This window comes from Myotis daubentonii, chromosome 10, assembly GCF_963259705.1.
Source record: "Myotis daubentonii chromosome 10, mMyoDau2.1, whole genome shotgun sequence".
NCBI classification, from domain to species: domain Eukaryota; kingdom Metazoa; phylum Chordata; class Mammalia; order Chiroptera; family Vespertilionidae; genus Myotis; species Myotis daubentonii.
Genome location: NC_081849.1, coordinates 14,395,066 through 14,412,174, shown reverse-complemented (window position 1 = coordinate 14,412,174; position 17,109 = coordinate 14,395,066). Strand labels below are relative to the sequence as shown.

The following is a 17,109-nucleotide window of genomic DNA, read 5'->3' as shown; positions in this document are numbered from 1 at the left end:
TCATCCCATCTCTGAGCTACTTTGGCTCTAAGTTCTAACATAGAGTAAGTATCTTCTTCCTCTACAATCTATGCACTGGTTCTAAATTTATCCCTGGAGGTCATCAGAAGCAATCCATTCATTATTCAACAATTATTCACTGAGCATATTCATTTTCTAGGGTTTCTATAATGAAGTTCCACAGCTGAATTGCTTATAACAAAAGATATTTATTCTCTACCAGTTTTGGAGGCTAAAAGTCCAAAACTCAAGGTGTTGGGAGGGCCATTCTCTCTGAAGGCTTGAAGAGAGAAATCTGTTTATGTGCTTCCTTAACCTCCAGTGTTGCCAGCAATCCTTGCCATTCCTTAGTCTGCATATACATCACTCTATCTCTGCCTCCATCATCACATGGTATTCCCCTTTGTGTGTGTGACTATCTTTTCTCTCCCTCTTTTTAAAAATATTTTTATTGAGTTTATTTCAGACAGGAAGGGAGAGGGAGAGAGAGAAACATCAATGATGAGAGAATCATTGATCGGCTGTCTCCCACATTCCCCATACTGAGGATTGAGCCCGCAACCCTGGGCATATGCCCTGACTGGAAATCGAACCCATGACCTCCAGGTTCATAGGTCAACGCTCAACTACTGAGCCACGCTGGCCAGGCTGTCTTCTCTTTATAAGGACACCAGTCATATTGGATTATGGCTCATCCTAATGATATTATTCTAACTTGATTACATCTATAAAGACCTTATTTTCAGGTATTACTGCATTCAGAGGACTTCTACATATCTTTTGGGTGACACAGTTCAAATAATAACACTGAGCACCTACTCTATTCCAGGGTTTGAATTAGTAATGGAAGAGCAAAAGGGGGGACATACATATGAAATAACTGCACTTCGAAGTATCTCAGTCAAGTGGAAAAAGAGGTCCATAAAGAATCAGAACATGTTTAAAGAGTAAACATGCTATGAGAATATAGAGGAAGAAGCTACCATTCTGATTAGGCAGTTGGACCAAGGCTTTGTGGGGGAGGTTACATTGTAGCTGAGTTTTTTTCCTATCAATTTTCTGCTTGATCATAAAAACAAATCTATATTTAGTGTAGATCATAAAAATGATATATTAAACTTTCACCTAAGGAAGATAACAATAGTTGCTATATTAGTATTTTTAAATATTTTCTCTATGTATTCATAAAAACTTTCATGGAAAGAGAACCAAGTTTGGTATAATGTTCTATAAACATTATTTTTTCATTTGATGGGAACTCAGGCATATTTTTCACTTCATAAGATACCCTTATAAAACTTTTGTAGTTATGTAATAGTTCATTTTGCAGATGGATCACATATTTTTAAACTATGTTGACAGAAGTGTAAATGTTTTTTTATTTATGTTCTTAAAATAATTTTCATCTTCATAAGAAACATTTTCCATGTACTATTATTAGTTCCCATAGACCAACTTCTACAAGGTAAATGACTGAATAAAATAATTTAAAAGTATTTATATATAAACTAGTGGCCCGGTGCATGGATTTGAGCACATTGAAAGGAAATTAATTAGAAGATTCGTGCAGTAATTACATTACTACAAAAAATTACATGTCAAAATAGTATGTATAACACTAGAGGCCCGGTGCACAAAAATTTGTGCACTGGGGGTGGGGGGGTGGGGGGAGGGAGGAGGTCCCTCAGCCCAGCCTGCGCCCATTCATAGTCCAGGACCCCTTAGGGAATGTCCACCTGTCGACTTAGGTCCACTCCCCAGGGGATCAGGCCTAAGCTTGCAGTCAGACATCCTTCTGGCAGCCAGGGAGCCCTCAGGGGATGTCCGACTAAAGGCTTAGGCCCCCAAGGGATCAAGTCTAAACTGTTAGTTGGACATTCTTAGTGCTGCCACGGAGATGAGAGAGGCTCCTGCCACCACCACTATGCTGGCCAGCCATGAGCCAGCTTCTGGCTGAGTGGCACTCTTCATATGGAAGTGCACTGACCACCAGGGGGCAGCTCCTGCATTGAGCATCTGCCCCCTGGTGGCCAGTGCACATCATAGTAATCAGTCATTCTGCTGTTCAGTCAATGTGCATATTAGCCTATTATTATTATTATATAGGATGTCCCTATTTCCCCTTTTGCCCCCTCTACCCAGCTCTTGCCCACCACTTCTCTCTGGCCATCACCATACTGTTGTCTGTGTCCAGGGGTTGTGCATATATTTTCTTGGGATAATCCCTTCTTTAAATTCACTTCTTTAAATTTTTATTTTCAGATAAGTGCGTATAACTGCACTATTATATATTTTCTATTATATCATTTATAATTAAGATATTTTTTAATTGAACCCTTGTAAATTTTAGCACAATTTAATAAATTATGCTAGAAGCAATTAGGAGATTTTTCATGTAATGCAGATACATTTCAATTAATATTTTATTAATTTTTAATTTTTTAATATTTTAATTTGAAATAATCTCATACATGTAAAAAAAACCTATAAAATACTATAGCATATTATATGTACCCTTCACCCAATTTCTTAGGTGTTAATAATTTAAACATAACCATTATACAACTAACAAAATTTGGAATATATTTTTCTTATGATCTCTTTAATGTTACTTAATCCATTTACTTTGTTTTTGTTAATCTTCACTCAATGATATTTTTCCATTGAATTTTAGAGGGAGTGAAGGGAAAGGGAGAGACACATTGATTGGTTGCCTCCTGCACATGCTCTGATAGGGACTGGGGATTAAGCCTGCAACTGAGGTACATGCCCTTGACTGGAATCGAACCTGGGACTGTTCAGTCCACGGGCTAAAGCTCTATCCACTGAGCAAAACAGGCTGCAGCTTAATTCATTTACTTTTAATCTATATGTGTCTTTATATTTAAAGTGGGTTTTGTTTTTGATTCACCCTCATAATCTGTCTTGGCTTCTGGGGCTTCTGGGTCCAGCCTGCCTTTCTGCCGGGGACCTGATTGGGTCCTGGACGGCAAGGCGGGGCTGGCTCCTGGGGCTTCTGGGGCAGGGCCGGGCCTGGCCTGGATGGTGGCGCGCTGGAAGCTTGCGCTGTCCCGCCCTGCCTGCAGTATGCAAATTAGCCGCCATCTTTGTTGGCAGTTAATTTGCATATCGTGCTAATTAGCCAGTGGGAGGCATAGCAAAGGTACGGTCAATTACCATGTTTGTCTATTATTAGATAGGATAGTATTATAAAATTAAAACATGTATGCAACTAGCACTAACAAGAGTTTTATATGTATCGTGCATGTGTGAGTCAATGCTTATTTTTAAATTGCCAGTGCGCATCATATGTACTGGCCGGTCGGCTGGTTGGACGGTCAATGAATAAATCATGATGTGGCTCACGTTGAACGTCAATAAAAACAACCAAACTCACAATCAACAATGACAGATCGAAACATGCGTGCGATTGGTGTCAGTGAAAGCTTTATATGTATCGCACATGCACGAGTCAATGTTTATTTTTAAATTGCCAGTGCGTGTCATATGTGCCGACTGGTTGGTCAGTCGGACAGTCAGTCACTTAGCCTTTTATATATATAGACTAGTGGCCCAGTGCACAGATTCGTGCACATTGAAAGGAAATTAATTAGAAGAAAAATTCATGTGGTAATTACGTTACTGCAAAAAATTACATGTCAAAATAGCCAGCGCACTTGATAGGTACCGGCCAGTCAGTTGCTTGCGATTGGCGCCAGCAAGAGCTTTATATGTATCACCCATGCACAAGTCAACATTTATTTTTATTTTTATTTTTATTTTTTTATTTTTTTTTTTAGCTGGGGCTCGGTGGATCTCCTGTGCCTGGATGAGGCCACAGAGAAGGATCCAGCCAGCAAGCTGAGGCTTTATTTTATAGTCAGAGAAAAACAAGGTACTGGTCAACGTAGTTACAATGTTCTTGTGAGTTTCACTTGTTGGGGCAGCACTTGCTGCACCTCCCACAGTCCATTAGCCACCAAGGAAGGAACTAGGGAGGGTATAAGGTTAAGCTTAATTAAGCTAAGAGGGCTCTGCCCTCTAAGCTGGGACTTCTTTGTGGCTTAACTCTGACTACATCCCTGGGAATGGGCCCCAGGACTCCAGAGTCGAGATCTGTGCCCTTTACTGCTCCCGTCCCTCCCTGATCTGTATGGCCTTGAATTCTTTTGACTTCACTAAGTTTGTGCCGGAAGCTGTCTGATGAAGAAACTGGACCGCTGGCCTGGCGGGTCCACAGCCCACAGGGTTTCCCTCTGCTGCCACGAGTGCGCACCATGGGAGGTGCCACCCAGCACGGCCTCCCAGCTCAGAGCCGCCCTACCCCCCAGGGTTCTGGCCTGACCCCGGACTTGCGCCATCTGTGGCATCTTGAGAAGGAGTCTATTTTAAAGCCTATAAAAGTTCCAGTGGAAAGTGCACTAATAATGCCAGCCACTGGGCGGGCGTGGAAGGGAGGCTGGCCCTTTCCAGGGCTGTGCACGTCAGCCGCAGGGGCTGCCAGCCAGGGTGAGCGTGGGGGCAGGGGTGGGGGGCAGAGGGGCCCAGAACAGAAATCATCTCAGTTGGATTTTTAGTGCACATTCCTGCCCTCACCCAACTGCACGGGCCAGCTTTGGGGGTCTCCTTCGAGAGCCAGTCCAGCCTCCGCAGCCACCTGCCCCTCACCGGCACCGGCAGCCATGGCCGTACTCCACCTGCACCTGATTCCCCAGCAGGGCCTGGCTGGCCCTGTGGTGCTTCCTCTTAGTCGGGAAGCAGTGTTTACCGCTCTCTGTCTGTCTGTCTGCCTCTCTGTCCCTTTCCTTCCCCCTGGACCAGCGATGTAGATCCCATGTAGTTCCAACAAGTGGTCAAGCTCTGTCCTAAGACTGGCAGGCCCAGGAGGTGAGGATTGTGTGCTGAGCGGCCTGGACCCCAAAGCTGCTAGGTAGTTTTCATTTGAGCATCGAGACGTCACAAGTCTGCATTCTTGGCATTGCCCACCAGTTGGAATAGAACAATAAACTCCAGTTTGGCCATGTGAGGCCGTGATTAAATGGCGACTGGAAGCAGGCGATCCTTGCCGAGCAAGTGCTCGGTGGTGGGGACGGAGAGGGGATGTGGACCCACTGCTCCGTCAGCATAGTCAGCGCTGAGTCCTGTCCAGGAACCAGAGACAGGACACGTGAGTGTCTGACGGTGCTTTTGAAGGTGAGCAGTTAGGTGTTCAAAAGTGGGGTGGGGTTGCAGTGCCTCATGGGGAAACTCCGAGAGGTTGGGACTTGTGAGACCTCAGGATGGAGGATGGAGGTGGCTGAGGGGAGGATGGAGGTGGCTGAGAGAGGAATGAGGTGGCCGAGGACCATGTGTCCTGAATGCAGGGTGGCAAGTGCCTGGCACATGCTGGGACTGAGAGGAAAGCCGCCTGTCACCAGCAGGCAGGCCTCCTTCCCTGACGTCGAGACAAAGCCGTCCTGGGACCTGGTCCTCCAGCAGCTCCGAGGGCAGCCTGGGCTCTGAGCAACAGTTTGCAAATTCCTCTCAGGACATCAAGGCCCAGGGGGCCGCAGCCTGACAGCCAGCCTGTGGTCAGCTCTCAGTGTTCCTGCCGCCGCCGCTCTCCGTCGCTGGCCGCCCATTGTGGAGGCTGTCACAGATGAGAGAGGCAGCCAGGCCGGAGCTGCCACAGCCCCCGGGGTCACTGCGCTGCATTGGGGGGCTGAGCGAGGCTTACCCTGCAGACCTTCCCCTCATCTGGGCGCTCCGGGGAGGGGCGGGAGGAGGTTTTTTCTGAGCTGCCCTAAAGCCCTGAGAAGCAATGGCTGAAAGTTAGGAAAGTCGGGATTGCAGCTGGACTAGCAAAAGCACCTGCTGGTGGCGTTTCTGCAGATGGAGTGGGGGTCCCAGCGGGGCCCTGGCCCTGGAGGTGCTGAGCAGAGGCCGCGCGGCCTCCTCTTAGGACGGAGGCAGGAAGGACGTAGATGTTGGAGGGCAAACGCGGGGCCTCGGGCCCCTTGGGCGACCTGTTTGGTTCCACTGCCTCCGTCCATCTCCATCCCCGGCCTGCCTGCCGGCGTGGCTCCTGGCGCCCTGAGAGCTTCCTCAGCTGCCCCGTCCACACTTCAGCACATTCTCTTTCCTTCCTGTTTCGTCCAGCAGAGCATTGTTAGTTTTCTCCAAGCCCTACGCTACCTGACAGGCCTCCCTGGAGACACCCACACAGCACACTTTCAGGGTCAAGTGGTTTCTCTTGTTGGCCGTCATGCACTAACGTTGGTCAAGCCGCCTGTGGAAGGGGCCGCGATGCCAGCCTTGCTTTTGTTCCTAATTCATAAACGAGGAAACGGGGGCGGGGGGGAGCCTGAACTGGGGACAGGCCTTTGGACACCAGGGCGCACCCCCCCCACACCCCCCCGCTGGCTCAGCGACAGGGAGAGAGCTCAGGGCGCCTTGCTCATGTCCCCTCTGCTTGGCAGCTTCATCGCCGTGGAGAACATCGACAGCTACTGCGTGCTCATCTCCTCCAAGGCCGTCTACTTCCTGAAAAGCGGGGACTACGTAGACCGGGAGGCCATTTTCCTGGAAGTCAAGTACGACGATCTCTACCACTGCCTCGTCTCCAAAGACCACGGGAAGGTGTACGTGCAGGTGACCAAGAAGGCGGTGAACACAAGCAGCGGAGTGTCCATCCCCGGCCCGTCCCAGCAGAAGCCCATGGTGAGTGCACACGGCCCCCCCTCCGCCCTCCTGAACCGCGTGGTCAGAGTGTGAGAGACAGCGAGGCCCACGGGCACCTCTGCCTGCTCACTTTCCTCCCGGGAGCTCTCTGCGGGGCCAGGCTGGGCTGTTACCCCAGGCGTGCTGCCTCCCTGTCAAGCCCGGAGGAGCTGGCTGCGTGCTCACGGGGGTGCTGCCTCCTCCCGCCCAGAGGAGCTGGCTGCGGGCTCACGGGGTGCTGCCTCCTCCCGCCCAGAGGAGCTGGCTGCGTGCTCACGGGGTGCTGCCTCCTCCCGCCCAGAGGAGCTGGCTGCGTGCTCACGGGCGTGCTGCCTCCCCGTCACACACAGAGGAGCTGGCTGCATGCTCATGAGGGGGTGCTGCCTCCCAGCTCTGCCTCCGGGGCCCGGCACGTGCCAGCACCTATGCCACAGGGCCCGTGGATGTTAGCAGTGGGGACCCACTGACATGATGCAGGGCTTTTCCCAACTGTGACTCTGGGCGCACTGGGTCCAGGACGGTGTCAGCGCTCCGGCTTCTCTCGTTTCTCCCGTGTAACAGTTGGAAACTAACTTTTTCTGTGCAAAGATGCACTATCTAGCAGAGGCCTCTACCCAGGGTAAGTGCTCCATAAATAACATTTACATTTTTAAGTATAAAAGGCTAGAAGATGTTGCTATGGCAGGACTTTTTTTTTTTTTTTCCCCCCTACCTCCTGCCCCCCAGCCCTCCCCGGCCTTCCCGTTGCAGCTCGACAATCTGTTTGAGGCAGCTCTGCCTCTGTATCTATTATTGTTCAAAAGTTTATAATGGTCTCTATTGTCCACGAATGAGTGAGATCATGTGGTATTTTTCCTTTATTGACTGGCTTATTTCACTTAGCATAATGCTCTCCAGTTCCATCCATGACGTTGCAAATGGTAAGAGTTCCTTCCTTTTTACAGCAGCATAGTATTCCATCGTGTAGATGTACCACAGTTTTCTAATCCATTCATCTACTGATGGGCACTTAGGCTGTTTCCAGATCTTAGCTATGGTGAATTGTGCTGCTATGAACATAGGGGTGCATATATCCTTTCTGATTGGTGTTTCTGGTTTCTTGGGATATATTCCTAGAAGTGGGATCACAGGGTCAAATGGGAGTTCCATTTTCAGTTTTTTAAGGAAACTCCATACTGTCTTCCATAGTGGCTGCACCAGTCTGCATTCCCACCAGCAGTGCACAAGTGTTCCTTTTTCTCCACATCCTCTCCAGCACTTGTCGTTTGTTGATTTGTTGATGATAGCCAGTCTGACAGGTGTGAGATGGTACCTCATTGCTGTTTTGATTTGCATCTCTCGGATGATTAGTGACTTTGAGCATGTTTTCATATGTCTCTTGGCTTTCTGGATGTCCTCTTTTGAAAGGTGTCTATTTAGGTCCTTTGCCCATTTTTTGATTGGATTGTTTATCTTTCTTTTGTTAAGTTGTATGAGTTCCCTATAAATTTTGGAGATTAGGCCCTTATCAGATATGACATTGGCAAATATGTTTTCCCACACAGTGGGTTTTCTCGTTGTTTTGTTGATGGTTTCTTTTGCTGTGCAGAAGCTTTTTATTTTGATGTAGTCCCATTTGTTCATTTTTTCTTTAGTTTCAAGTGCCCTAGGAGCTGTATCAGTGAAGAAATTGCTTCGGCATATGTCTGAGATTTTGTTGCCTTTGGATTCTTCTAGAATTTTTATGGTATCCTGTCGTACATTTAAGTCCTTTATCCATTTTGAGTTTATTTTTGTGTATGGTGTAAGTTGGTGGTCTAGTTTCATTTTCTTGCATATATCTGTCCAATTTTCCCAGCACCATTTATTGAAGAGACTATCTTGGCTCCATTGTATGTTCTTGCCTCCTTTGTCAAATATTAACTGAGCATATTGGTTCGGGCCGATTTCTGGGCTCTCTATTCTATTCCATTGATCTATATGCCTATTCTTGTGCCAGTACCAGGCAGTTTTGAGAACAGTGGCTTTGTAATACAACTTGATATCTGGTATTGAGATCCCACCTACTTTGTTCTTTTTCAGGATTGCTGCAGCTATTCGGGGTCTTTTTTTATTCCAGATGAATTTTTGGAAAGTTCGTTCTAGATCTCTGAAGTATGCTGTTGGTACTTTAATGGGAAGTGCGTTGAATTTATAGATTGTTTTGGGTAGTATGGACATTTTGATGATGTTGATTCTACCAATCCATGAACACGGTATGTTCTTCCATCTGTTTATGTCTTCCTCTATGTCTTTTTTCAACGTCCTGTAGTTTTCTGAGTAGAGGTCTTTTACCTCTTTAGTTAAGTTTATTCCTAGGTAGCTTAGTTTTTTCGGTGCAATGGTAAACGGGATTGTTTTTATAATCTCTCTTTCTGAAAGTTCACTATTGGTGTATAGAAATGCCTCAGATTTCTTGGGGTTAATTTTGTATCCTGCTACATTGCCAAATTCATGTATTAAGTCTAGTAGCTTTTTGATGGAATCTCTAGGGTTTTGTATGTATAATATCATGTCGTCTGCAAATAAGGACAGTTTTACTTCCTCTTTTCCAATTTGGATGCCTTTTATTTCTTCTTCTTGCCGAATTGCAATGGCTAACACTTCCAGTACTATGTTGAACAGGAGTGGTGAGAGGGGGCATCCCTGTCTTGTTCCTGTTCTTAGGGGAAATGGTGTTAGTTTTTGTCCGTTGAGTATGATGTTGGCTGTGGGCCTGTCATATATGGCTTTTATTATGTTGAGGTATGATCCTTCTACTCCCACCTTGCTGAGAGTTTTTATCAAAAATGGGTGTTGAATTTTGTCAAATGCTTTTTCTGCATCAATTGATATGACCATGTGGTTTTTTTCTTTCAATTTGTTTATGTGATGTATCACGTTTATTGATTTGCGGATATTGTACCATCCTTGCATCCCTGGGATAAATCCTACTTGGTCATGGTGTATGATCTTTCTGATGTACTGCTGGATCCGATTTGCTAAGATTTTGTTGAGGATTTTGGCATCTATGTTCATGAGGGATATTGGCCTGTAATTCTCTTTCATTGTGTTGTCTTTACCTGGTTTTGGTATTAGGGTGATGCTGGCTTCATAGAATGAGCTTGGAAGTGTTCCTTCCTCTTGAATTTTTTGTAGTAGTCTGAGGAGGATAGGTTTTAGTTCTTCCTTGAATGTTTGGTAAAACTCCCCTGTGAAGCCGTCTGGTCCTGGGCTTTTGTTTGATGGAAGCTTTTTGATGACTGCTTCAATTTCTTCCATAGTTATTGGCCTATTGAGATTTTTAGATTCTTCCTGATTGAGTTTTGGAATGCTGTATTTTTCTAGGAATTTGTCCATTTCCTCCAGGTTGTCTAGTTTGTTGGAGTAAAGCTGTCCATAGTATTTTTTAACAATCATTTGTATTTCTGTGGGGTCTGTTGTTATTTCGCCTCTATCGTTTCTGATTTTATTTATTTGGGTCCTCTCTCTCTGCTTCTTGGTGAGTCTGGCTAGAGGTTTATCAATCTTGTTTATCCTTTCAAAGAACCAGCTCTTGGTTTCATTGATTTTCTGTATTGTTTTTTTGGTCTCTATGTCATTTATTTCTGCTCTAATCTTTATTATCTCCTTCCTTCTGCTCACTCTGAAGTTTTCTTGTTGCTCTCTTTCTAATTCTTTGAGTTGTAGAGTTAGATGATTTACTACCATTTTTTCTTGTTTTTTGAGATAGGCCTGTAGAGCTATAAACTTCCCTCTCAGGACTGCTTTCAATGTGTCCCATAGGTTTTGGATTGTTGTGTTTTCATTGTCATTAGTTTCCAGGATGTTTTTAATTTCTTCTTTGATCTCATTGGTAACCCAATCAATATTTAGTAGCATGCTATTCAGCTTCCAGGTGTTTGAGTATTTTGGGTTGTTTTTATTGTAGTTTATTTCTAATATTATGCCATCGTGGTCTGCGAAGACGCTTTTTATGATTTCAATCTTCTTGAATTTGGGGATACTTTGCTTGTGACCCAATATGTGGTCTATTTTTGAATATGTCCCATGAGCACCTGAGAAGAACGTATATTCTCTGGCTTTGGGGTGAAGTGTTCTGAAGATGTCTATTAAGTCCATCTGATCTAGTGAGTCATTTAGGATTGCTGTATCTTTGCTGATTGTTTGTCTATAGGACTTATCCAGTGCTGTCAATGGTGTATTAAAGTCCCCTACTATGATTGTATTGTTGTCGATCTCTCCTTTGATATCTTCCAGGAGTTTTTTTATGAATTTGGGTGCTCCTACATTGGGTGCATATATGTTTACCAGGGTTATATCTTCTTGTTGTATTGATCCCTTTAGTATTATGAAGTGGCCTTCCTTATCTCTTGTTAAGGCCTTCACTTTGAGGTCTATTTTGTCCGATATAAGTATTGCTACCCCAGCTTTCTTTTCCTTTCCATTTGCCTGAAAGATATTTTTCCATCCTTTCACTTTCAGTCTGTGTGAGTCCCTTCTAATGAGGTGGGTTTCTTGTAGACAGCAGATGTATGGGTCATGTTTTTTTATCCATTCAGCCACTCGATGTCTTTTGGTTGGAGCATTTAGTCCGTTTACGTTTAAAGTTATTATTGAAAGGTACTTGTTTGTAGCCATTTCTTTTTGTGTGTGTGTGTGGCTGTTTTCTTTCTGAGCTTTTTATTTCTTCTTTTTATACCAGTCCCTTTAGCATTCCTTGCATTGCTGGCTTGGTGGTGACAAACTCCCTTAGTCTTTTTTTGTCTGTGAAGCTTATTATTTCCCCTTCAAGTTTGAATGATAGCCTTGCTGGATAGAGTATTCTTGGATTCAGTCCTTTGCTTTGCATCACTTTGTAAATTTCAGTCCATTCTTTTCTGGCCTGATGTGTTTCTGTTGAGAAGTCATTTGACAATCTAATGGGAGATCCCTTGTATGTAACTTTCCGTCTCTCTCTTGCAGCCTGTAAGATTCTCTCTTTGTCCTGAACATTTGCCATGGTGATTATGATGTGTCTTGGTGTGGGTCTTTTCGGGTTCACCTTGTTTGGGACTCTCTGGGCTTGTGTGACTTTTTTCTTCCCCACCTCAGGAAAGTTTTCTGATATTATTTCTTCGAGTAGGTTTTCTAATCCTTGTTCATCTTTCTGTTGTTCTGGTACTCCTATTATTCGTATGTTGTTTCGTTTCATGTTGTCCCAAAGCTCCCTTAGGCTCTCCTCCTGTCTTTTAATTTTTTTCTCCAATTGCAGTACATTTTGGGTGTGTTTTGCTTCCTTGTCTTCTAATTCACTTATTCGGTCCTCCGCTTCTCCTAGTCTACTGTTGATACTTTCAATGGAGTTTTTCATTGCAGCTATATCACTCTTCATTTCTTCTTGGGTCTTACTTAGGTTGTTGATTTTTTCATCTGTTTCTTCTAGCTTCTTCCATATGTTATCGATTTTTTCATCTGTTTCTTCTAGCTTCTTCCATATGTTATCGATTTTTTCATCTGTTTCTTCTTGCTTCTTGCAGAGGTTGTCGATTTTTTCCTCCATCCGGTTTATGCACTCTAGGATCCTTATTCTGAATTCTTTATCTGTCATGTTGCATGCCTCTGTATTACTTAGCTGCTTTTCTGGAGAGTCCTCCTTCTCTTTCCTTTGGGGGTTTCTTTGTCTACCCATGTTTGATCTCACTGACATATCTAGACGTTGAGTTGTTCAGTGGTTGCTCCCTTGGTGGCAGTGACTCCTTGGTCTGTGGTTGCTCTTCGGGCGGTTGCGGTAGCAGCTGCTCTTCAGTTGTCAGCAGCTCCTCTGGTGGGTGCTGTTCACAGCTGTGGTGGCTCTCCGGCTGGTGGGGCGAGGTTTCACGTACAGCTGCTGTTCCTCAGCAGAGGATGAGGTGCTCAGGAGGTTGCTGTTGCTTGGATCTGCTGCGTTGATTTAAAGGCACAAAATACAACACAACAAGGCACCACGTACCAGGCACTATACACAAATATATTTACGATATTAATAACCCCAATTAAAGGTGACCACCTGAATTAAGAGAATTAGGGGATAAGGAAGAAGGAAGAGAAAAAGATCAAAGAGAAAAAGGAAAAGAAAAGTAGGGACCAAAAAAAGGGAGTGCAAAAATGAAATTGGGAAAAAGGAAGGGGGAAAATAAAAGCGAGAAAAGAAAAGAAAAAAAAAAAAAAGAGCGAAAAGAGAGAATGAAGTGGAAGAGGGAAGAGATTTTTTATATGAGGAGAATACTCCTATAGAACAGCCATTAATCCCAACAAATTCCAGCAACAGCTCCCTGGATATGAATGCAAACTAGAAACAACCAATAATATAACGATGAAAATAGAATGGTGAACACTAATCCCAAAATAAAATAAAGAAAAAATAAAATGGCACTTTAAAAAATGGTAAAATGGTAGCAGTAATAATACTGGTTAAAAATAAGAAGGTAGTAATTAAAAGGGTAAAATCAGGTGATGGAAAAAGAAGAAAAGAAAGAAAAAAAAAAGAAAAAAAAAAGAACAGAAAAAAAAAGAATGAAAAAAAAATTGGTTTCTTAGTTAAAAAGTGAAAAAAGAAAAAAAATTGCAGTAGTGAAGGTCCTTCGTTTCTTCTGTTCTTCAGTGTGGCTCGCCTTAGACCTTCCAGGTATTCAGGAGAGTGTTGAGTTTCCCTGCGATATACTGTTCCTCTGTGTTGTAAACCACAGTCCTTATTTTAAAGCATGCCGCATTTATTTCCCAGACTGCCTTATTTTGTGTTTAGCAAAGAGTCAGTTTGTGGGTCAGCCTCTGGGTGGCAGTGTTCTGGGGTTGGCCTCTGAGGCTATAGGGCCTCTCTGTCCAGTGGAAGTTCACTGCCCAGAGCTGACTGCGTAATAGTTAGTTACTGGCGCTATGTTGTTGCTGGGATTGAAAATCCCCCTATAGGCCAGACCCTGTTAACTCCCAGGGACTGATCAGGTTATCTTAATCCTTGATCTCGTACAGGGTGGAATCTGGGTGTGGCTGTGCTCCTTGCCTGGGGGCTGGGGGGAGGAGACTCCCTCTCAGGAGCGGGTGGCTGCCCCAGTCCCGGGCTCTGGGGTGTCTCCGCACTCAATTCACTACCACCTCTCCCGGCTCCCCCTCTTTCCCCAGTCTCTCCCCAGATTCCACTCCCCAGCACACTCTCCCTCTCTTCAGCACAGGTGAGTGACTGTATCCGAAATGTCCCATGAACAGGATTCAGTGAAAACAAACAAACAAATGCCAGCCTCGGAAACGGGGAAGGCTTGGTTTCTGTAAGCTTCTTCTCTTACCGGGACTGCATGGTCAGGTCAGCTCTTCAGGCTGCCCCCTTTAGGCTCAGTCCTCCGTGATCACAGAACCCAGCTCTCAATTTCCCTGGCGGCGCCAGGAATCCCGCGGTTCTCCTCCCCCCCCCCCCCCCCCCGTCAGGGGCTGTGCCTGTCCCAAGGGACGCGGCTGTCTGCCACGCAGTCTCCCTCCGACTCTCTGGGCTCAGAGGTCTGGCAAACTTTCCTGCCCAAATCCCTGGTTTTTTCTTTACCTTACCAGGGGAGTTCTGCTCTTCCCGGCTGTAAACCCTCTCACCAGCTGAGCAATTTCGCCAATTCGGTGTGAGTGTTACTCGCTTCAGCTGCTCGTTCTATTTGCTCCGGGACACGACCTGGGACACGTCTGCCTATATCGCCGCCATCTTGGTTCTCCGGCAGGATCCGTTCTGTCCTGCAGGTCCACGTGAAATCGGAGGTCCTCGCGGTCAAGCTATCCCAGGAGATAAACTATGCGAAGAGCCTGTACTATGAACAGCAGCTGATGCTGAGGCTCAGTGAGAATCAGGAGCAGCTGGAGCTGGACTCCTGAGGCTGAGGCTGCGCCAACATTTATTTTTAAATTGCCAGTGCGCGTCATATATACCAGCCGGTCAGTCGGTTGGATGGACGAATGGCCAGTCACTTAGCCTTTTATATAGATAGATATTGCCAAATTGCCCTCCAGAAAAAGTGGCTTTAATTTCTACTTTCACCAGCAGAGAACTATTTCTTGCATATTCTTTCAAAACTTGGACATTTATTGGTGAAAATTTATATCTTGATTTAATTTTCATGTCTTTGGTTTTTACTGAGGAAAAAATTTTGTATATCTATTAATCATTTGTATTTCTGCTTTTTTGGATTTTCCAAAAGATAAGCTCCATGAAGGTAAATACCATCCAATCTCTCATTTTATTACTATATCCCAGTTCCTAATTCAATAGTGGACATATGGTAGTTACTCAATAAAAATGTATTATATGCATTTAGGCATTATTCAATTTATCTTTTTCATGTTTCTTAAATATTTATATTTTTATTATTGAATAGTACATGCTCTATATATTTTAAATATATTTAAATTCCCAGTTTATATTGGGAATATTTTTTCACATTGTTGTTTGCATTTAATATCCTATATAATAAAAGGCTAATATGCAAATCAACCGAACAGTGGAACAACCGGACGCCTGCGGCCCCTCGTCCTGACCAGCCCTGCCCCCGAGCAGGCACCCCTGACCCCGATTGGGGGCAGGGCTAGCCGGCAAACTGCCCGTAGCCCCTCACCGAGGCCAGCCCTGCCCACGATGGCCCCCACTGGGGCAAGCCAGCTCGACCCCACCAGTGCATGAATTCAAGTACCAGGCCTCTAGTTGTTTAATATGTTTTTTTGTTAATTATTTATTTTGTTTCTACTTATGTCTAGCAAATCAAGTAATATTTTCCTTATGTATTATATCTTTGATGTTTGCTGAATAAGACTTTTCCATTCCAAAAATATGTAACTATCCATCAGTAGTTACAGGAAGTAATTCAGGATGTAATAGTCAAACTCAATTTTCTCTCAATTTCTTAATCAATATTGTTGTAGAGTTACTTTCCAAGTGATTTGAAATTCCAAGTTTATTATATAAAAATGATCATGGAAAATTACAACAATAATAATACTAAGGTAGGAATTATTGTGTTAATTATTTAAGATGCATTATTTTACCTAAAAAAATCACATAAACTCTATTATCTTTTTAAAAATATATATTTTTATTTATTTCAAAGAGGAAGGGAGAGAGAGAGAGAAACATCAATGATGAGACAGAATCATTGATTGGCTGTCTCCTGCACGCCCCACACTGGGGATTGAGCCCGCAACCCAGACATATGTCCCTACTGGGAATCGAATCTCCTGGTTCATAGGTCAACATTCAGCCACCGAGCCACACCAGCTGGGCCCTATTATCTTTATTTTTTGCCATCTTCATTAATCATTATTTCTTCTTTATAACTAAGGAAATGGGACTAAGAAAAGTCAACAAAACTCATATACATTTGAGTTTGCTTTTGAATAGTGTTTTGTGAATATTGTTGCATCAATTATTGTTGCTTTCATTATTATATATTACTAGAGGCCCAGTGCACAAAAATTTGTGCACTCGGGGGGGAGGAGGGGGTCTCTCAGCCCGGCCTGTGCCCTCTCGCAGTCTGGTACCCCTCGGGAGATAACGACCTGCTGGCTTAGGCCTGCTCCCGGGTGGCAGAGGGCAGGCCCAATCCCTAGTTGCAGCCCCTGGTCAGGCTCAGAGCAGGGCCGATTGGGGAATTGGGGCGCCGCCCCCTGTCATGCACAGAGCAGGGCGGATTGGGAGGTTGCGATGCCACCCTCAGTCACGCTCAGGGTAGGGCCGATTGGGGGGTTGGGGCACCATCCCCTGTCACACTCAAGGCAGGGTCGATGGGGAGGTTGCGGCACCACCCTCTGTCACGGACAGAGCAGGGCCAATCAGGGGGTTGGGGAGCTCCCCCCGTTACACACAGAGCAGGGTCAATCAAGGGGTTGGGGAGCTCCCCCCTGTCACGCACAGAGCAGGGCCGATCGGGGGTTGGGGAGCTCCCCCCTGTCACGCACAGAGCAGGGTGGATCAGGAGGTTGGGGCGCCGCCCTCTATCACCCACAGAGCAGGACCGATCAGGGGGTTGGGGCGCTGCCACTGTCACACTCAGGGCAGGCCGATGGGGAGGTTATGGCTCTATCCCATCACACACAGAGCAGGGCTTGTGGGGTGGGGGGTGAGGGCTCCGCCCCCTGTCACACACAGAGCCGCAGGGCGATCAGGGGGTTTGGGCGCTGCCCCCTGTCATGCTGATCCCGGTGCCAGGAGACCTCGCGGCTCCGCTGATCCCGTTGCTGGAAGGCATATTACCCTTTTACTATATAGAATAGGGGCCTGGTGCATGGGTGGGGGCTGGCTGGTTTGCCCTGAAGGGTGTCCCGGATCAGGGTTGGGGTCCCCACTGGGGTGCCTGGCCAGCCTGGATGAGGGGATGATGGCTGTTTGCAGCTGGTCACACACCCTTCAGGGTGGGGGTCTCCACTGGGTTG

At 45.4% G+C, this 17,109-nt stretch overlaps 1 protein-coding gene across 1 annotated transcript; it reads left to right on the top strand.

Annotated features, from left to right (window-relative positions):
* The first annotated feature begins 6,357 nt into the window (after window positions 1–6,357).
* Window positions 6,358–14,571, top strand: LOC132242680 (intermembrane lipid transfer protein VPS13D-like). The gene is made up of 2 exons (XM_059711640.1): window positions 6,358–6,699; window positions 14,431–14,571. Exons 1-2 carry the CDS (start codon window positions 6,439–6,441, stop codon window positions 14,560–14,562), a joined length of 393 nt encoding a protein of 130 aa, XP_059567623.1. The 5' UTR covers window positions 6,358–6,438; the 3' UTR covers window positions 14,563–14,571.
* Window positions 14,572–17,109: the final 2,538 nt, after the last annotated feature.